The 22,358-nt window shown below is 40.5% G+C and overlaps 2 protein-coding genes across 9 annotated transcripts in view; one reads left to right on the top strand and one right to left on the bottom strand.

Annotated features, from left to right (window-relative positions):
* The window catches only part of ATP6V1H (ATPase H+ transporting V1 subunit H), a 78,436-nt gene extending 64,085 nt beyond the window's left edge, over positions 1-14,351 (bottom strand). For 5 of the 8 annotated variants that reach the window (XR_003618165.2, XM_054708443.1, XM_054708440.1 and 2 more), the window contains exons 1-4: positions 14,152-14,347; positions 12,659-12,809; positions 4,367-4,469; positions 2,962-3,051 (exon numbers count right to left, since the gene is read on the bottom strand). Coding sequence is in view for 7 of the 8 variants with exons in the window: in XM_054708443.1 (XP_054564418.1) it covers positions 2,962-3,051; positions 4,367-4,469; positions 12,659-12,771 (306 nt within the window). In the remaining variant the exon portion in view is untranslated. The other 3 variants (XM_008143347.3, XM_054708438.1, XM_054708439.1) reach the window with 3 other exon arrangements.
* Positions 14,352-16,883: 2,532 nt separating this feature from the next.
* Positions 16,884-22,358, top strand: part of RGS20 (regulator of G protein signaling 20) — a 46,698-nt gene continuing 41,223 nt past the window's right edge. The window contains 1 exon segment of the mRNA XM_054708383.1: positions 16,884-17,048. Within this exon segment, the coding sequence (XP_054564358.1) occupies positions 16,884-17,048 (165 nt within the window).

Raw genomic sequence — 22,358 nt, forward strand, 5'->3', positions numbered from 1 at the left:
AATTCAAGTGAGTCAAGATAGCAGACCCCAGCCCTGCAAAGTGTAGCATTCTAAGTTACTTTCTTCTCAGCCTGCACTGCTGATCTGACTTCCCCTCTGTTATCTACACCCTTCTACCCTGCTTCCACACAAACGAAATAGGAAGAGGGCAGAAAGTTAGCTGTAGATGGAAGGATCGGCAGGAAGAATCTCATGCTATGTACAAGCAGGCAAGGGAAATGGGGTATTAGAGAAATCTCAAATGTGCAAAGTTACTCTTATTTTTCCATCATGATGGAAAAATAAGGGCATATAAAGAGAGCCAAAAAACAGTATTTCATACTAGCAAGTGGATTTAGGAATTAAGAAACAATTACTTTTTAGTTCAAATCATGCAAACTCTACCTCTCCCCTAAATTTTCTCTGCATATTATTGGCTGAAATACACTTTCTGGTTCACTGAGTGTGATTTCTAAGTAGCAATATTTGGTAAAAGCACAAATAACCACACAAACAATAATTTTAATTTTCAGATCAATATTTAATTCTTTTTAAATACCCTGATTTTAATTTTGGTCTGTGCTAACAGTTACCCCAATTAAGGGACAGACTACCATTCCTTAAATAATAAACACTATAATCTAGAGTAACAATGAAAATGGTTATGCTGATGACTTTATGAAAGGACTCAAAATTCAGGTCATCATTAACTCCATTGGTAGATAATTTCCAAAGTTAAAATTTTAATTGTGCATGTAAATGAGCAAAGTACCTTACATACATAAAGAGCAGAAAATATTTTATACATTTTAAATAACTTTAAAACCCATCTTCCTCTACCAGTCTTTTGTGGTCTCAATTCCTGCTTAAAAATGTACTGCCAGCCCGGCCAGCATGGCTCAGTGGTTGAGTATTGACCTATGAACCAGGAAGTCACGGTTCAATTCCGGGTCACAGCACATGCCTGGGTTGCGGGCTTGATCCCCAGTTAGGGGTATGCAATAATTATCTCTCATCATTGATGTTTCTATCCCTCACTCCTTCTCCCTTCCTCTCTCTGAAATCAATAAAAACATTTAAAAAAAAAACAAAAAAAAAAACACCACAATGTATTTCCAGCCATCATTGTCCCAGGAGCCCTAGTTACAAACCTTTAAGAAAATATGGATAAAGCCCTTCTTCTGAAAGTACATATTTTTGTATTTAAAAAAAAAAAAGGAGAATATAAGACAATACACATGTACCTACCTATTTTTGCAAAAGAGAAAAACAGGAAAAATAAATCAGAAATCTAGGATATTGGTTACCCACAAGAGATAGGTGGGAATGGGGTACAAGGGACAGGATAGTGGTTGGTGACATTTCTGAGTATACTTTTCTGTATATAGTTTTAACTTCTGGAAGCATATTAATGTTTTACATAATCAAAAATAGTAAAGTAAAATAAACAAGGATGAGAAAAAAACTAGAGCAGAATACAAACAAATGAATCCAAATGTATTTAAAGAAAAATAATTTAATCACCCTGAACAAAACTTGAGCACTATACTCTGACCTACATACCCACAGTTTAAAGATAAAATATTGCAAACAAACACTGATCTCTAGGAAAAGATTTTGTTTTTCACAGCTATATAAGTAAAAAAATTACTTTCTTTATAGGGTAGAATAAATGAGTTAATAGATGGAGGATAAGAGGATCTCACAATCTCACTGTCAGAAGAGATTACAAGTATGAAAAGAGGAGGCAAGAATGAAGTCTGTAATATTGAGATAAAATGAAATTGGACAGAGTGTGAACTCATGGCTTTTAATTTATAGATACGTGGATAAGCATAAAAATTGAGAATATTTTTGTGTGTGCCTTTGTGTATGTGGTGTGTGTGTGTGTGTGTGTGTGTGTGTGTGTGTGTGTGACATAAATAAAACCAAGGTCTGCATACAAACTCACAGCCTCCTCATTCTAGGTGTAGTCCCATATAACAACCTGGATAGCCGAGGCAGACCACAACATTCCCCATTTTTCTTAACTTAAGTTTTTAAAGGAAAAAGTGCTCAGAGGACCAAGGTCATTCTCATACAGGCCTGCTTCACCCAAGGTTGGATATCAATCCTCACTCACATTATCAAATCACTGCATTCCCATAGATGACATGATGGCCCATAGGTAGACAGCACCATTCTTCCTAACCTTTGTACTCTCAATCTGTTAGTATAGTGCTTGGCACATAGTAGGCCATCAATATATGTGTTTCCTTGTAAACTGACAGAATGGCCCCTAAGCAGCCAGACTGACATTCTTCTTCAAGTCTCATGAGACATGCAGACAGGCATTGGGTTTTACAGCCAGACAGCCTGTTTCAAAAAGAACTACTCTGTATGCCAATAATCTAAACCTAGATTATACTCCAGTGTAAAATACAAAATTGTGAATAAAGGAGGCTCTTCTGTGTTCAGGGACAGTAGGCAGTAAGTAGAAACTTTATACAACTAGAAAAGTCTCAGACGATTAGCAAAACATTCTTCAAAGGGACCACGCTTTTGAGGGCAAGAACCTTGCCTACATTCAGCACTGAAGACCCAGGGCCTCACACTGGCCTGGAACATAGGGACAGACAGAGAAATCGGCTGAATGACTGAAAGAGAAGGACCCATATCATCTGTAATTACTCAGACATCCAAAAAGCCTCAAGTGACTCACCAAACATTACTGGTGCTCACAAAGAACTCTGAGGTGCTGCGGGAGGAAAAATGCCTATGGATTACTTCCTGTACTGAAAAACAACAGAAATAGCCTGTACTTTTTCATCTTTCCCATCTTTATCACTATTAGCAAGTTACAACTCATATAATGAAGAAAAATGTATTATTACATTCTAAAAGAGAACCAGTGTTGTAAGTGAAAGATTACAAAAATGTTATCACTGTGCAGTACACAAAAAGATGAAGTCACCAAATGTATTAAGTAAAGAATATACCTACCTGCAACATATCATCGACCATAGTTAGTATGTACTGAACTGTCTGTTCTTTGGAGATATGAGTCATCAGGTTTATAAATGTTTTAGCACACTAGAAAAAACAAAATCAATGTTAATTATTGTCTTCAACTACAAACACAACATATTAATGAAATTTCAGTATAACATGGGGTGGGCAAAAGAATGTTTACAGTTGTTTGTATGGTAAATAATAATATAATAAAAAAATAATAATACAAGAATAAACTCTGTGTTTCACATATTCACAACTGTAAACCTACTTTTGCCAACCCCTGTATTTTGCTTGTCTAAATTAGGGTACAAAAGCTATTCACTAACAGATTTCGATTACAAAAACTGTATACCTTTACAAATATTATGATGAAGTATAGGAAACCCATACTATGAATAGCATCAGATTTTTACTCATTTCTAGTGATAAATTTCAAAATGTTTACCATTTTTAAATAGACAGGCCTAGCCACTATCAACTCTTGATTACCCAAGACAACATAAAGATTAAGTTACGCAGACAATGAAATATTATTTTGGTGTTTACTAGAAAGCAGAACAAGGGTGCTGGGAATTGGAATCAGAAGGCTTTGACCTATCTCTATTCTTCAAGTTATCAACTATGTAACAATCTCTCTGGAATTCAACAAAAACTGGTACCAATAGCCCTGGCCAATTTGGCTCAGTGGATAGAGCGTCAACTTGCAGACTGAAGGGTCCAGGGCACTACCTCGGTTGCAGGCTCCATCCCAGCCCTGGTTGGGGTGCATGTGGGAGGCAACCAATCAATGTGTCTTTCTCACACTGATGTTTTTCTCTGTCTCTTCCCCTCCCTTCCACTCTCTCTAAAAATCAATGGAAAAATATCCTCAGGTGAGGATTAACCAAAAAATAAAATAAATAAAACTGCTAACAATACATTCCTTCCCAAACTTCCCAGAAATTTGCATGACAAATTGTTGTGAGAATCAGACTGAGTTGTATATGCACTCCTTCAGCCAATCAAGGTTCCATATCAGAATACTGATGGAATGCAGAGTTGTTTATTATTCTAATGAGAATACAAAGTAAAAATTTTTTCTACAAAAAAAGTTCAGGAACTTTAAAAGTATCATATACTTTAAAACAGTAATTTCCCGTCTAGAAATCTATTCTAAGAAGATTTTCAGAAATGCAGAAAAGGATAAAAGAATAAATATACACAATATAACACTTTTTCCAAAATTAACAAAGAAAACTGGGAGTTACTCAAAAACTTTTCCAATAAAAAAAAGGATCTGTAGTTAAATTATGATGGGAAACTTCAATGGAATATCATGTACTCATTAAAAAACATTTCTAGAATTTTTAATGACATGGGGAAGTTTTCATGATATAACGTTTACATCAATCACCTGACTGCCTTCAGTTTGAAGCATTTCTTGCTTCTCCTCAGGACTTCTTTTCATTTCAAACCTTTGAATGAATTCACAATCTTCAGCAGAAATCATCTGTCCCCTAGAAAGTAAGAACAAGTTGTTTTTGTTCAGTAAGAGTTGAATAGCCACTATGAGGAATTTTAAACTTTCTCCTCTCTCCTTAGTAGAAGGCATGAGGGTTGACACACGGGCCCTGTCATCAAAGAGACCTGAGTTCAAAGCCCAGTTCCACCACTTACTGATCATGTGACCTCTCTGGGAGTGAGTTAATTTACCTGCAAAATGGCAACAATAACCACATGGCTTTTAAGGGATTGAACTGCAGAAGAAATTACACAATTCACATGGGGTGGTTAGTACAATGCCTGGCCCATAGTAATAACTTAATAACATGCCACCTCTTAGCACTACTCAAAGCCTCACCTTTAGTCCCCTCCCAAGCCAAACAATTTACTTGGCCTTCTAATTCATCAAGACTAAAGATACTTTAATATACACTTCTACTATAATTTTCTCCAGCATACTCTTTTCCTCCAGACTCAGGAAAATGTGATCCTCCTCCTCTCGGAAAAAAATAACTTCTCCATCCTGACCCCTGTCCTCCCAGCAATCACCCTACACCAGTGATGGCGAACCTATGACACGCGCGTCAGCACTGACACGCGTAGCCATTTCTGATGACACGCGGCCGCATGCCGAGGATGAAACATTTGCTGCTCCTGAGGATGAAACATTTGCGACTAGAGTCGGAGTTAGTTTTTTCCTCAAAGTGACACACTACCCGAGTTATGCTCAGTTTTTTGGCGAAGTTTGACACACCAAGCTCAAAAGGTTTCCCATCACTGCCCTGCACTATCCTGTGTCCTCCTACTTCCAGGGATCCCTTCTTCAATGGATCTGTACTCTTCAAGGTGTGCAGGAGGCAGCCGATTGATGATTCTCTCTCATCATTGATGTTTCTATCTCTCTCTTCCTCTCCCTTCCTCTCTGAAATCAATACAAACATATTTTTTTAAAATTATGTGAAAGAGTATGTTATTTACCAAGTATGTTACTCCCATTTCCAAACACTCATCTCCACCACTTTCCAACAAGTACTCTGCTCATTTATGACTGAATCAGCCAATATTAATTGGCAGCCTACTATATGCCAGATACCTTTAAGAATAGGCAACATAGTAATAAATTAGACATCCCTCTTTGTGCTTGCATTCCAGTGGGGAAAATATACAAAGACAAAAATAAATACTTTTTTAAAAAAATAAACACACACACACCCCATCATAATGCCAGAATTGTAAACACTATGAAAAAAACTAAGGCCGGTAAGAAGCTAGAAAATAACATATTTTAGTTGCATTTCAGAGAAGGCCTTTCTGAAATTACCTGCACAGACAACTGAATGAACTGACTTAATGAGCCAAGTAATCTGGGGAGGAGCTTCCAGAGAGACAGAAGTGCCAGTGCAAAGACCTTGGAGCAGCAATTAGCATGCTGTGTGAAAAAGAGCAAGAACGGCAGAGTACTAGTAAGCTAGAGGGTTTGAGCAGTGGGACCTGATCTGATTAATATGTTTTGAAATGACTCTCATCTCACACCTATGTAAAGAACTGCTGCTTTGGGAGAACAGTTAAAGCAGAGCCACCCACCCGGTGAACGCTAACAAGAGAGCACATGAGATGTGATGACAGCCTGCACTGGGGTGGCAGCAGTGGAACGAGAGAAAGATGGTCAGATCCAGGACGTGTTTTGGATGTACGACTAAATGAATCTGTTAATGTATGGGATATGGGTTGTTAGGAAAATAGAAGAGTCAAGATGACTCCTGGGTTTTTGACCTACGAAACTGGTGAATGCAGGTGCCGCAAACTGGCCCGCAGCAGCCTGCAGGGAGCCACACCAAACTACAGACAGCCCCCAGCACTGCAAGTTCTTCCTAGTCTCAGCTCCCCGCCTGGGTTTCCGCCACAGCAGCCCCCAGCTCCTCTGCTTAGACAACTCCTACAAGTATCTTGATGTGTTCTGTAAAGACGTCACCACTGCTCCCAGGCCACTATGTGCTCCCTCTTTTCTTGTGTGAGAAAACCTGATATAATCTCTCCATTTTAATGCTTACCACATTTATTATTTAATTTTTTAGTTAAAGGTTTGTTTCTTTATTAAACTTTAATATGAAGAGGAAGGACAATATTTTATGATTCGCATATTCTCAGGATATAGTTTGACTGGATTCTAGTTTGACTGGAATATAGCCACACCTATTCCTTTATCAGTCAAACTTCAGTTCTCAAACATCTCCCATCTCGAACAATTCAGTTCTCGACCAAGTTGTTCATGGAAAAATGTCTTGGTTGTTGAATAAAACTTCGGTTCTCAACCCAACAACCCTCAGGTGACAAAGAAGAGAATGCATGAATATGAGTCAGTTTACTGCGACACCTCAAGTTGTTAACATCTCAGGAAATTGTCCTGTGAATGTTTTCATGGTTTTTTTTGCTTTTGTTGCTGTTTATTATTATTAAATACTAGAGGCCCAATGCATGAATTCATGCACGGGTGGGGTCCCTTGGCCTGGCCAGCAATCGGGGCCGATTGGGGTGGTCTCAACCAGTCCATCGGGGCCGGCTGGCTGAGGGGGAGGGACCTGGGGAGATTGGCCGGCCACGGGAGGTTGGCTATGGGAGCGCACTGACCACCAGGGGGCAGCTCCTGTGTTGAGCATCTGCCCCCTGGTGGTCAGTGCGCATCATAGTGACCAGTCGAGCGGTCAAGCAGTCAACGGGTCATACCGGTCACTTAGGCTTTTATATATATAGATAGTAAATCACCATGGTAAGTTATAGGAGCAAAGTAAAAAGGAAAGTTGTGAGAACAATAGAGCTTTAAAAAGAAATAATTGCAAAGTATGATAGAAGTGTCCATGTGTCTGATCTGGCTACTGAGTATGGCAAGGTAAAATCTATGATTAGCACAATTTTAAAACATAAAGAGGCCATCAAGAGTGCTGATTTTGCTAAGTGTGTGAAAGTGCTCGCAAAACAACAATTACAGGCAATTGAAGAGGCATAAAAATTATTGTTGATTTGGATAAATGAAAAGCAGTTAGCCAGTGATAGCATTTCGAAGGCAATGATATGTGAAAAAGCAAAGATGCTGCACATGAACCTCCTGAAAGACACCCCTGCAACGAGTGCTGGAAGTGATTGGTTTAAGGCCAGTAGGGGGTGGTTCAATAAATTTAAGAAAAGAGGTGGCATTTTTAAGAAAAGTGTAGTGAGGCATCGGGAGGCTGCCAGTTCTAACAAAGTAGCTGCTGATAATTTTGTGACAAATTTTCGAGAATACATAGAGGCCAAGGGATTTGTTCCCCAACAAGTATTCAATTGTGATGAGACAGGCCTCTTCTGGAAGAAAACACCAAAGAAGACCTACATTATACAGGAGGAGAATTCACTGCCAGGACATAAGCCAATGAAGGACCGGCTGACGTCAGTGCTGTGTGGGAATGCAAGTGGGGACTTCAAAAGGAAGCCTCTACTCATTTACCATTCTGAATACCCGTGAGTTTTCAAGAAAAAATGATGTCATGAAAAACAAGTGGAATGTGATGTGGAGAGCTAATAGCAAAGCCTGGGTAAACAGTGAGTGGATTCATGAATTGTTTGCCCCAAGTGTGAAGAAATGACTCTGGGAAAAACAATTGCCATTCCAGGACAATTATGAATTGCCATTCATAATGGACAATGCTCTTGCCCATTTCCGAGGCTTGGAGGCCAAGGTGGTGGAAGAGGACAGCTTCCTCACTGTTCTAGTGGAGCAAGGGGACAAAAGAGAGAAAGAACCCAGAGGAACAGCTACCTGGCGTCTTTATGAAAGGGGACTCCCCTTCCAAACAATAACATCCCTCCATCCCTCCTCTCCACATTCAGTCATCAACAGCTCTCAGCATTAAAGGTAAGTTCTAGTGTGTATGTAAATTTTCATTTTTTACTGTACATTTCATTTCCTTTTTGTTAAATTTTCATTTATATTTCATGTCCTTTGTTAAATTTTCATTTATATTTCATACTAGAGGCCCGGTGCACGAAACTCATGCATGGGGGGGGGTCCCTCAGCCCAGCCTGCACCCTCTCCAATCTGGGACCCCTCAAGGGATGTCCGACTGCCCGTTTAGGCCCGATCAGGCCTAAACGGGCAGTCGGACATCCCTCTCACAATCCAGGACTGCTGGCTCCCAACTGCTCGCCTGCCTGCCTTCCTGATTGCCCCTAACCACTTCTGCCTGCCAGCCTGATGACCCCCTAACCACTCCCCTGCCAGCCTGATTGATGCCTAACTGCTCCCCTGCCAGCCTGATTGCCCCTAACTGCCCTCCCCTGCAGGCCTGGTACCCCCCAAGTGCTCTCCCCTGCAGGCCTGGGTCCCCCCCCAACTGCCCTTCCCTGCAGGCCAGGTATCCCCCAACTGCCCTCCCTTGCAGGCCTGGGTCCCTCCCAACTGCCCTTCCCTGCTGGCCTGACCTCCCAAAATTGCCCTCCCTTGCAGACCTGTTCCCTCCCAACTGCCCTCCCCTGCTGGCCATCTTGTGGTGGCCATCTTGTGTCCACATGGGGGAAGCCATCTTGTGTGCTGGAGTGATGGTCAATTTGTATATTACTCTTTTATTAGATAGGATAGAGGCCTGGTGCACCGGTTGGGGCCAGCTGGTTTGCCCTGAAGGGTGTTCCGGATCAGGTTGGGGGTTCCCTTGGGGTGTGGGGTGGCCTGGGCGAGGAGCCTGTGGTGGTTTGCAGGCCGACCATGCCCCCCGGTGACCCAAGCGGAGGCCCTGGTATCTGGGATTTATTTATCTTCTATAATTGAAACTTTGTAGCCTTGCACGGAGGCCAGGGCTGCAGGAGCTTGGCTTCCTCCATTGCTGGGGAAACCCAAGCCTCCTGCTCCCTCTGTGGCCGCAGCCATCTTTGTTGGGTTAGTTTGCATACTCGCTCCTGATTGGCTGGTGGGTGTGGCTTGTGTGTATCGTAGGTGTGGTCAATTTGCATATTACTCTTTTATTAGATAGGTTCCTTTTTGGGTTTTGAGGTGTTTTTTTTTAATTTCTTTATTGATTAAGGTATCACATATTTGTCCTCATCCCCCCAGGATCCTTTTTGTTTTTAAAGTGTTTTTTTATAGATCCGTGGTCGGCAAACTGTGGCTCGCGAGCCACATGCAGCTCTTTGGCCCCCTGAGTGTGGCTCTTCCACAAAATACCATGGCCTGGGCGAGTCTATTTTTAAGAAATGGCGTTAGAAGAAGTTTAAGTTTAAAAAATTTGGTTCTCAAAAGAAATTTCAATCGTTGTACTGTTGATATTTGGCTCTGTTGACTAATGAGTTTGCCGACCACTGTTACAGATTAAACGGTATAGACATGTACTATATATAAGAAAGGTTAAAGCAGGGAATCATTGTGATCTGGAGTGACTTAATTCAATTTACATTATTTCTAATGGAAAAAATTATTCCATTTTCAAATAAATAGCTTCTCGAATAGCCTTTCAGAATGAATTAAGTTGGGGAACCGAGGTTCCACTGTCTGTACTGTCTAGGTGAAGGATAAAGAAAGGTCCGATCAAAAGTAAATACATTTTTTAAACACTGTATCTTCATAATAACATGTTAATTTGTGAGGGATGAAGCATTATTATATTATTATAGCTTCCTGACATTGGGTAACTCTCCCACAGGTTTTATTTTATCAGAATATAATGTGATGTAAGATTCACTGATAATTCATATGTTATATCCAGCCCCTACAATATGTAAGCTCTTTAAGGGAGGCACATTTCACACCCACTGGTGTCCCCACAACCAACAGCTTGACAGCAGGCACACAGTTAACATTTGGTGAACATGTGTGCGCAGACATACTAGTACAGAGCAGAGTTTTATAAAAGAAATTCATGAGATGGACAACTGAGTAACAGACAGAAAATAGGAAAAAGGAAGAATCCAACTTATAAAGTATGGAGGCCTTGGAACAAGAGGAAAAGAAGGGAAAGCAATTAAAAATCTCCATGTAACTAAAAACGTTCCAAATTCCAACACTACACAACTTCTGCCAGTCAGCCAGTGCTTTATGATCAACAGCAACATTATTCTATTTAGGTTATAAACAGAATCAGGCTTTATAAACATGAAACTCATTGTGCTCTAGTCTAAATATACACCGAAATAAAATTAGGACACAGAGCTCACAATCCTAATTTTACAGGGAATTTAAACAATTACACAGATACAGGTGAACAAAGGAAACATCAGAAAGTCCCTCCTCCTGCTGCCCTGGAGTCCGTAGGCCTACAATAATCCATTCCCTTCCGAGAAGCCAGAAGTCAGCCTGGATTCTTTTTCATCCTCACACATCAAATTAATCACAAAGACTTTCTCAAATCTATCCAATTCTATGCATACCAAGAACCCAAATACTACCACAGCGTCTCCCTAGCTCTGGGCTTATTATCCCCAAATCTATCCTCTACATTGTCAGTAGAACAATCCAACCAAAAGGTAAATCTGATCATCTAACTTCCACTTTACACACTTAAGCTGTTTCTAATAACCACAACAGTAATTTTATTTTTAATATATTTTTATTGTTTATAGTATTACAGATATCTCCCATTTCCCCCTCCCCTTTACCCCCTTCCTCCCAACCCCTACCCACCCTCACAGATCTTCACTACACTAATTGCCCATGTCCATGGGCTATGCATATAAGCATGTAAGTTCTTTGCTTTTTCTTCTCTCATCCCTCCAACCCCACATTGAGGTATGTCAGTCTGTTCCATTCCTCCATGCTTCTAGTCTTATTTTGTTGGTCAATTCATTTTGTTCATTAGATTCCACAAATAAGTCTACTAAGTGTGGTCTCAAAAGATGACTCTAAGACATACACTCCTACCTCCATTCAATCATCACTTTTATCTGTTTTACATGCTGAGCTTCCTTATTGAACTTCACAACAACTATTGATTTCACAGCTTAAGAATCAGCTTGAAAAGCACTGACAGAATCAAATCCAAACTCCTTCTGATAGCCCACAGGACCTTCCGATTGGCTCCTGCTGCCTCTCCAGCCTCAGCTCTCCCCATAGCCTGTTTCCAAAACATGAATTATTCCCCACCCAGAATGCTATCTTTAATTCCCTACCTTTGAAAATCCCCTTCAGGAAAACTTCCTAGAGGTAGGATGAGCTGTTCTTTTTCTGTGCATTCATCATTCTCTGTGCACCTTTCTATTAACCCAATCAATATACTGAATTAAAATTATCTGTTTAAATATCTGACTTTCCTCATAAATTATGAGTTTAGCCCCAAAGCCCAGGAAAATGCCTCAAACTTGGCAGTTAATAAATATTTGATAAGTGATGAGATTAACAGAACTAAACGGATCATTTTTGTACACTGTATAACCTTTCAATAAAGCAAACTGCTAAATATACTAGTAAACCTAAAGATTCCTCACATTATTTTTCAAAATGTATATGCAAATCTAATTGAATTTCCTAATAACTCACTGTTATAAATATATCAAAGTAAACAGATATGAAGTAAAGTCAATATGATAAAATATGGTCAAGAATAAATGAACACTTATGTTACAGATAAATACAGAACAACAGCATTTAAGTCTTAATATACACAAGAAGGAAGGGGAAAAACTGAAATTTACTGCGAGTGTATTCAATATACTAATGCTTATATTCTACTGTGCTAATACTTTAAGTACATTATTTCAGAAAAATAAAAACTTGTGGTATATGTATCCCCAATTCAGATTTACTTCAATGAACCTCAGAGAAGAGATTTGCCTAAGATCACCAAACTAGTACACAGAACCAGAAGGCAAACCCAGGTCTTGAACTCAAACATCTACGCTTTTTACTAGCTGTATGAACTATTCTGCAACACCATCTGTCCCCACACTGATCACCAAGGCACACTGAGCCGGCAGCAGGCTCTGCACATTATCCTCTTCCTCCCTCCATAGTCCATGAATGCTCATCCCATGGTTTCTCACTCACTAAAAAAGCACAACTTTCCAGACAGAGGTCAAAAGCGCTCTGAGCCGCTTTGCTCACTAGAACCGCAAGCTCTAAGAAGGAAGTGTTTTCTTCCACGTTTATTAGTATTTTTCCAATATTTCTCTCACAGAAGCATGACCATGAAAAAGTCTGATGCAAAAGCACATGATTACCCATGATTCACAGCAAATCCGTACTTACTGAAGGTAGGACAGCCAGTTCACTTTGTTCGCGCGAACTTCTGCAGCCTTGGCAGCAATGATGTTGGTTGGAACAGCAGCATCCACGGCACCACGGATATCCATTTTCGTCATCTAAATTTTATGCTCTTGGAAGTTTTCCAACAATTTTGCTGTAAGGTAAAACCAGAATACTAGGTGTTAGTATTTTTTAACAACTACTACAATTATTAATAATAATATCATCATTATCACCTTCGTCTCTCCAGGCATTCAACACATATATTAAATATCATTAATGTTAATATTATTATACTTCAAATCTTGTCCACCAATTATAAGCTGCTCCATAAAAGCGCTCTCTATAGGTCTGTACTTTTCCAGGAAAGGTTTTTCTTAATTATTGGCACAATGTTGCGGTAAGATTTGTAAAGAAACCATTCAAGAAATTGACATCAGAAATCATGCTTAAATAGAATAGGCATACAAAATAGGAAAGTATTTTAACAGTATACAATTGGGATCAACTTTCCTCCTCTGACAGAAGAAAAATAAGAACCTGCAAAGTACAGTTAGGATCAATTATTTTATTTACATTTACTAAGAATTATTTTTGCAATGACATATGAAAACCCTGTAAGTCCTTTCTTAAATTCTCATTCGAATTAAAATAACCAACGTGGGAATGCAATTTCTTAGAAGATATCGCTTGATTTTTTTTTTTCAACCAAAGTTCATGGTATTTTCAAAATCAACTGTAGGAGAAATTTTTGGAACAAATACCAATTACATCTTAGGTACAGCCAACAATGGGAGTCTAGTCTGACAAGAACCTACAATCATGAGCCTTTTTAAGTAATTCTCACACCAAAACGGATAAAAGTTTAAGCCTGATTTTATCACGACACAAAACACTGAGGTTCCTTTTCATAAAACATAAGCTCACGCTTGTATACAGAGAAGCGAAAAGGGCCCCAATGCCCTCGGTCAGTTTGGAACTTAATCTCTACATCTGAGGGCTGCTGCCTAAACAAGCAAGAGCGAGGTGGCCTGGCCGGGCCCAGGCAGAAACTGGCTCCTTCCGGCCCAACCTGCGGCCCTGGGACCAGGCGGGACCAGCCCGGCGGCCCGTCCAGGGGAGGCTGCGGGTGTCTCCGCGCGGTCATCTAAGCCCCCGGACAACTCGGACCTCCAGCTGGACAGGGCGGTGGCCCATCCCGGGGAGCGCATTCCTTTCATCCATCCTCCTGCCCTCCCCTGCCCGCCCTTTGGGTTCCCGGCCCCCGCGGGGAAGGCTCTGCAGGTTCCTAAACTGGTGCAGGCCCGAAAGGAAAGAAGCCGGGACCCCGGGGGGACCCCGGCACCGGAGGGGGCGGAGGGCCTGGGCGGTGGCACAGCAGCGCGCACCGGGGGCTCTGGGGAAGCCGCGGGGTCGCCTCACTTGGGCAGGTGTCCCCAACGAAACAAGCGGAGTGCGGCCTTACTGCGCGAACCCTGGGGAAGCCCACAACGCACCCGAAGGCGGCTGGGAGGGGGCGGCGGTCCGGGTGTCGGGGCCCCGCCGAGCTAGGGCGCCGAGTGGGAACCTCTCCGGCGGGTCCGGAGGCCTGAGCGACGGCGGGAGACTCGGGCGCCGGGGAGTGAAGAGGTCCCACCACCGCGGAGACGTTGAGGGCAGCGCAGGCAGCAGGCAGCCGGCAGTCGGGGTGGCGGCAGTCGAATGACAGGAGTGTCGGTCACGTGAGCAGAGGCATGTGACCACCCGGAAGGCGGAAGCCGGGAGGGTTCAAAACAGCCGCCGAGGGGCGGGCGCTTAGGAGGGAATTGCTCCGACCAGGTTGCTGCGCTCGAAAGGGTCCTAAGACAGGCTACCTCCCCTGACCCTCACCGCCAGCCCGGACTGGCCTGTCCCGAGGGAGGGCATGGGGGGGACCCGAAACCCAGCAGGCCGCTCTGGTGCCAGGGTACCCGCTGGAGCCCGAGAACCAGGCCAAAACTCGTTTATCACATATATATTATTATTATCACAATTACTATTATTATTATTTTTATTTTTATTATTATTATTATTATTATTATTATTATTATTATTTTAGAGCGGAAGGGAAAGGAAGAGAGAGATGGAAACATCAATGATGAGAATCATTGAATGGCTGCCTTCTGCACGCCCCACACCCAGGACCAAGCCTGAAACCCAGGCAGTGCCCTGACCTGGAATCGAACTGTGACCTCCTGGTGGCAAAACTCGTTTATCTTAACCGTCATTCTTTTCAAAAGTTTAATTCAGTGCTTTTAGATAGGTTGACTTTCATTTGGATTTAACAGGTCAGTGAAGCAGGCGTTCTTAACGGGCTATTGTATGTGAAACTGATGCTGAGACGTGGGTCATAAAAGTTATCTTGCCCTGGGGTTGCAGGTTTAGCCAACAATGAATGTTCCCTGCAATATTGGCGATTATACTAAAGAAAAATAATTCGTGTTGCCCTGCTTAGTTGGCTCTCCTGCGCTGGGAGGTTGCCAGCTTGATATCCAATCAAAGGCACAGCCCTGTTTTCGGATACCTGGTAGGGGGCATGCAGAAGGCAGCCAATGGATGTTGCGCTCTCACATTGATGTTTCTTTCTCCCTCTCCCTTCTTCTCTCTCTAAAAATCAATAAATTATTCTTTAAAAAATAATGATGATAAAAAATAATAATGATGATGATGATGATGATGATGATTGTTTGTCTTCCTTTTGTTATATTGTATGAGTTCTTTATATATTTTGGAAAGTAATCCCTTATCTGTGGTAACATTGACAAATATGTTCTCCCATACAGTGCGTTCCCTTTTCATTTTGTTGGCCTTTTCTTCTGCTGTACAAAAGCTTTTTATTTTTATGTAGCCACATTTGTTTATTTTTTCCTTTGTTTCCCTTGCCCTAGGATATGTTTCAGCAAACATATTGCTATAAGAGATGTCTGAGATTTTGCAGCCTATGCTTTCTTTTTGGAGTATTCTAAATATAAAATATGCCATTGGTATTTTCATAGGGATTGAGTTGAATCTATAGACTGCTTTAGGTAGTATGGACATTTTAATGGTGTTAATTTTTCCAATCCATGAACAAATTCTTCCATTTGTTTGTATTTGCCTCTATTTCTTTTTTCTACTAATATGTCATGTAGAGAGAGTACAGGTCTTTTATCTCCTTAGTTAAATTTATTGCAAGGTATCTTATTTTTTTGTTGTTGTTGCAATGATAAATGCGATTTTTAGTTTCTCTTTCTGAGAGTTCATTATTGGTGTATAAAAATGTCATCCATCAATTGCTAGATGTTAATTTTTTATCCTGCTACTTTGCTGAATTCATTTATTAAATCTAGTAGTTTTTTAGTGGAGCCTTTTAGGGATTTCTATGTACAATATCATGTCATCTGCAAATAATGACAGTTTCACTTCCTCCTTTCCAATTTGGATGCCTTTTATTTTTTTTCTTCTTGTCTGATCGCTATGGCTAGCACTTCCAGTACTATGTTGAATAAGAGTGGTGAAAATGGACACCCCTGTCTTGTTCCTGTTTTTAAGGGAAATGCTTTTGCCCATTGAGTACAAATATAAAGTACGATGTTACAAGCCAAATTTTATCTTAATCATTAGATGACTGGTTACTTCCTAAGAAATTTCATTTTAACTAATTCTACATGACAAATAAAAAGAGTGATAATCCTTGGCCTTAAGTTTGGGTCTGAGTTTAGAATACATTTCTAGCCACAAATCTGACTGGTACTAAAATGATGTTTTAAGAAACCTAAATAGATTAGGAAAACCATCTGCCCCTCAATTGCATAGCCCAAGATTGCCAAGCACTATTCCTTACCACACACTGCTAGTACAGAATTCTGCCAAGCAACCTATTTCCTTTATCATTATATACTAAGCAATATATCACTTGAATCGTTTCAGTTTTGATTTAGGATTAAATTTTAATTAGGAATACATTACTACCTGTAGATGGCAGTCCTAACATACCTAGACAGTGAAAATAGGAGGCCCTACCTGAAATAGAACACTACAGATCTGTGGATAAGCTGCTGATCCATAAAACAGATAATCCTTTGCTTGGATTTGTGTCACTTTCCAGGGCAGTCCCCAGGGAACTGAGAGAGAGCTCAGCATTAGCCAAATGAAGAGAAATAGAGGGGACCTTGGCTGGTGTTGTTAAAACCAGGCTCCAGGACTCATTTGGAGCCTTTATTGTAAAACCATGACCAGGCTTTCCCAAGATAACCAAGAATGCCTCCAGAAACATTTCTGCAGGCCATCCATGTGGAAGCCATTTCTACCCCTGCAGAGGGCTGAGGCATATACTGCAAACATTCACCAAACCACCGAAAAAGAAGGGGCCACCAAGGCTGTGTATGATAGCAAGGTAAGACAATCTCCTCAATCCATGATCCTTTCTTGACAAGGAAAGAGTTTATCCATAAGGAATATAAAACCTAAGCAAGTTTCAGAGCCATTGCTCACTTTATTTTACTGATGTTATATCAAAGTTGTTTTCAAATTTTTCAAGAGAAACCCTAAGAACCTTGATGATAATTACCTGATCTGTGCAATTTTCTCCAACCTGAACAACTTCCCTTTACCAAGACAAATGACTGTTTATGTTTTGTTTGTTTGTTTGTTTGTTTCTGGAGATAATGTTTTAAAAAAGCAGGAAACTTTAACAAATTTTTATGTCTATTGCTATTAACCATTGAATATTTTTCTCTGATATAAAGGTTATATCTCATATAGTAATAGAAGAAAAATTATAGACTGCTTTCTACAAAATTGCTAGAGAAAAAAAATTAATATACTAAAGAAGGAACAAAAGAACATTAAGGCCCTAGCTGGTTTGGCCCTGCGGATAGAGTGTTGGCCTGTGGATTGAAGGGTCCCTGGTTTGATTCAGACCAAGGGCACATGCCTGGGTTACTGGCTCGATCCCCAGTGAGGGGCATGCAGGAGGCAGCCAATCAATGATTCTCTCTCATCATTGATGTTTCTATCTCTCTCTCCCTCTCCCTTCCTCTCTGAAATCAATTTAAAAAATAAAAAATAAAGTAAGGTATATGTTTAAAAAAAAAACATTAAGGAGCAAAGGGGTATTTTTCTTAAAATCATAGTTTCGAAAAGAGAATTCCCTAAGAATGAATTTCTACCACTAGATAACATTATTTCCCCAAAAAGAGACAATTTTCCTGCTTAGTGTGGTGTGTATTTTTGCACAAAGTACAGATTAAGTCTGTAAATCCTCTTAACTATTAATAGAATTATCTCTTAGAAGGTTATTTGGTGTGGTGGGAAATGGGCATGTGTTAATGTCTAACAAATAATGAGCACAGATCAGAATTAAGTGCTGCAAAATCATACTATAGCTAACCTGTCCAAATAACTGTAACACTAAAAAACTTACCTGTCCCTGTATTGTGGCTCATATCCTAATAAGAATCACTTATTTGCAAACTCTTTATTTAATTCTCTGGATCTGCCCTTCCCTCCATGTTATTTTAATTTTCATAAGAAGAATAAAAGTCTTTTATAATCATTAGGAAGATGTTTCTCTAGAACTACACAGACCTGTGCTTTTGAGCTTTCGGACATATGTGAACAAATAACACATGAATATCCACACACCCCTATTGTCACCTAAGCACAAGGTCTTCAGGAAACTAGAATGAAATGGGCTATCCTTGCCAGAAGTCCTTAAGGTAGAATTTGGAGGCTACTCTGAAGAAACAGACAGCAACAGGATACATATGTTGAGTGTGTGCATATATATGTATAAAATATGTGCACACACATATAATTTCAAACTTCTAACTGTCTTGAGGGATATGCTCAAGCTGAATCATAGGCAAATGGATTGGGAAAGTATTTAAGAATCAGCAGTATATATGTTCATAGCAGCACAATTTACAATAGCTTAGATTTGGAAACAACCTAAGTGCCCATCGGCAGATGAGTAGATTAAAAAACTGTGGTACATCTACACAATGGAATACTACGCCGCTATAAAAAAGAAGGAACTTTTACCATTTGCAGCAACATGGATGGAACTGGAGAGCATTATGCTAAGTGAAATACTAGTAAGCCAGTCGGAGAAAGACAAATATCACATGACCTCACTCATATGTGGGATATAATGATCAACATAATTTGATGAACAAAAATAGATACAGAGACAAATGGCAGAGGAGGTGGAAGGGGTTAGAGAGCAACCAAAGGACTTGTATGCATGCATATTCACATAACCAATGGACACAGACACTGGGTGGTGGGGGCTTGCCCGGGGTGGGAATGGCTGGGGGGCGGAGGGGGGTCCATCGGGGAAAAAGGAGACATATGTAAAACTGTAGACAATAATAAAAATAAAATAAAATAAAATAAAAAAGAATCAGCAGTATGCCTTCCCACAATGTCCTGGAACCAACCATACAGCTGGCACTGGGCAACTTGAGCTGCCATCCTGACCTCATTAACCCAAGTAAACAGCTTCCAACCTGGACACCGCAGGTGGGAGCCTTCAGGAGTGATCCAGTTGGGATGCTACTGGCCTCTCCACTCAGTTTTGCCTTTAAAAAATATTTTTATGTTGCATCTGAACTCAGATGCAACATATAAATGAGCATATCCCTCTTCTAGCAAATTTAAGCTTGGCAGAACTCTGTTCATTTTGATTCTACTAATATCATTGAGTTCTCACTACCTGCAGAATCTTGGCCTAGGTTTTGAGAAAGAGAAAAATATGCTCCTCCCTCTCTACAGACTTACAATATATTGGGAAAGACAAACATAATGACATTCTCATCGCATCCTATTATCAAATTATTGGCACGACTCATGTCAATAATAGAGGATATCTATCATCATAATTACATTCTTTAAATCAGTTTGGCAGTAAGAAATCAGGGATGAAATGTCAATATGGAGAAAGACCTAATGAAAGAGTAAAAGAGGTGAAATTTAAAGTAGACTTGATATAATGTCTAGGAAAATAGAGAAGTGGACAGGGAGAATATGGGCTAACATGCATCGAGATGTCCAGGCCCCAGTGATAAAACCCTCCAAAAATCCTTCACCTAAGCCTAACACCTAATACAAAAATTAAACCAAAATAGGTCACAAACTTAAATGTACAACTTTATGTAAAACTATAAAACTTTTGGGGGAAAAATACTAGAAAATCTTTGTGACCTAAGGCTGGGCAGTTTTAGACATCAAAAGCAAAAATCCGTAACGGAAAAAATTGGATTAATGAAAAATAAAAAATTTTGCTCTGCCAATGACCTTATCTAAGAGTGTGGAAAGATAAGATACAGACTTCAAGATAATGTTGACAAACCCCATATCTGACTAAGGACTTGTATCCAGAATATATAAAGACCTCTTAATTAAAACTCAAGAGTCAAAAAGCAAACAACAACCTAACTAAGAATATGGGCAAAAGACATGGACAGACATTTCCTCTAAGAGCATATAGAGATGGTAAATAAACACATGAAAGAATAATTAACATCTTTAGCCACTAGAAAAACGCAAATTAAAACAACAGTGAAATAGCTGTACATACCTATCAGAATGGCAAAAATGAAAAATAGTGACAATGCAAATGCTGGCACTAGGAAACCAAAAATGTCATGTGACTCACTTTATTGTCTGTAAACATATCTTAGAGATAAATCCACACAACTCCTCTGTTTATTCCCAATTTAGCAAAGCTCTGTGGGTGGGCCCCACAGCAACTAAAAGTTTAGAGTCACCAGACACGCCCCCACCCCAGGAGACATAGGTGGACTGTGAAGCTTGAGTCAGGCCAGAGTGATCACCTGATAACCCAGACACACTGGGACATGAATATTTTTACCTATAAGTCATCAGTAAAAGTTGCTAGAGGTTGTGCAAAAATAGTTGAGCAAACTAAGACCAAATGGGATGAGTCAAACATTACTGGAAAGAAATGATGAAAGCAATTTCACACACATCTTCCAATTCTACAACAAATCTGCTCTCTCCACATCTGCAAATTTAATTTAGCCCCATTTATTTAAGACTTTCCCCTGTGACCTTTTGCCCAGGAGGTCACATGTTGGCACGGACATATTTTTTGAAGTTGAAGAGCGAGCTTTATTCGCATCAGCACCTTCCAAGGAGGATATGCACTCAATTATATAGACACTTTTGTGGCTGGCTTGAAAAAATGAGCATATGATCAGCAAATAAAAGCCATGTCCTACTGCTTCCTTTTTTGTTTTTATCTTTTAAAAAATAAAAATAGCTGCAAGCTGACTGTTTTTAGCAACTTAATAGTGTCATGAAGGTCTATAAACTTCCCCTTTCCCTGAGCTGCAGCTTTAGAAAAGAAAGCCAGGCATCTTACATCATTTGCTGGCTCCTGGAGGAGTCCAGGCTTTGGAGGCCCATCGTTGTCCCTTGTGCATTCTTTACAACACTTGAGACAGGCAAGGTGAAGATGTGCAGGCTGTGAGGGACAGGAAACAAAGGAAGGTCTCCCAGGCACCATGCCCATTAGTCTGGGCCAAACTGGGATTTAAGAGAAGTCTTCCTCCTTCTCTCTGTCTCTTTCTCTCCCATCCCTCACCTTATCCACTTCCCCAACATCCCCAGGCATCACCAAGGCACCTCATTCTCTCATTCTGGCCTGGTTTTTCCCATTAGGAAAAAAATAAAGTTCAAATTTATTTGCACTTAGATGTAAAAGAATTAATATTTTGTTCCTCACAAAATCTATGGAGAATGCTAATATTAGATCCAAAGGAATGAACTCCCAGCAGTGTGATTTGGGATATTTGAGCAGGTGAGAGGCCTGGTGTTTAGGGCTGTTTCTGGCCCTTTCTCAGAAGCCACACTCAAGCCTGGTCCAAGTCCCAGCCCCATCTGGCACTGGCTTCTACTATGGATCACTGAGAAGCTGCAGCATTCCTGGCATCCTCCTTCACCTCAAAGCCTCCTCTTTGTCCATGCAGTCTTGGCCAAAGGCCAGGTTGTAACTCTCCTTGGCACAGCCATCAGAAATTGGCTGGGTGTTAGATATATGAAATCACAAAGGAGAGGAAATCAGGGCAGCAAATGGCTCACTACATTTTCCAATTCCGTCTCAGTGAGTCAAGGTTCAGAGCTCATAGCCCTCCACCTCATACCCAGATGCAATAACCATCCTGAGGAACCCAAGAGCAAGATGGGCTCTTCTTCCCTAATACTTTTCAAAAAATATTTTATTTTTTATTTTTAATAATTCTTTATTGTTGAAAGTATTACATATGTCCCCTCTTTTCCCCCATTGACCTTCTCTAGCCTGCCCCTGCCACCCACCCCCCCACGCCCTCACCGCCCCATTGTCTGTGTCCATGGGCCATGCATATATGCAAACAAGGTCCTTGGTTGATTACCTCACACCTACCCACCCTCCCCCACCTTCCCTCCAAGATTCTGCACTCTGTTCCATGCTTCCATGTCTCTGGATCCACTCCATTCATCAGTTTATTTTGTTACTTAGATTCCACATACAAGCAAGGTCATGCGATACTTGTCTTTCTTTGACTAATACTTTCCCTAATATTTTTTACTTTTTTTAAATATAATTTTATTAAATCATTGATCAGCTGCCTCCTGCATGCCCCATACTAGAGATCAAGCCCTCAATCCAGGCATGTGCCCTGATCAGGAATCGAATTGT

The sequence above is a fragment of the Eptesicus fuscus genome, chromosome 19 (genome assembly GCF_027574615.1).
Source record: "Eptesicus fuscus isolate TK198812 chromosome 19, DD_ASM_mEF_20220401, whole genome shotgun sequence".
In the NCBI taxonomy this organism is placed as follows: domain Eukaryota; kingdom Metazoa; phylum Chordata; class Mammalia; order Chiroptera; family Vespertilionidae; genus Eptesicus; species Eptesicus fuscus.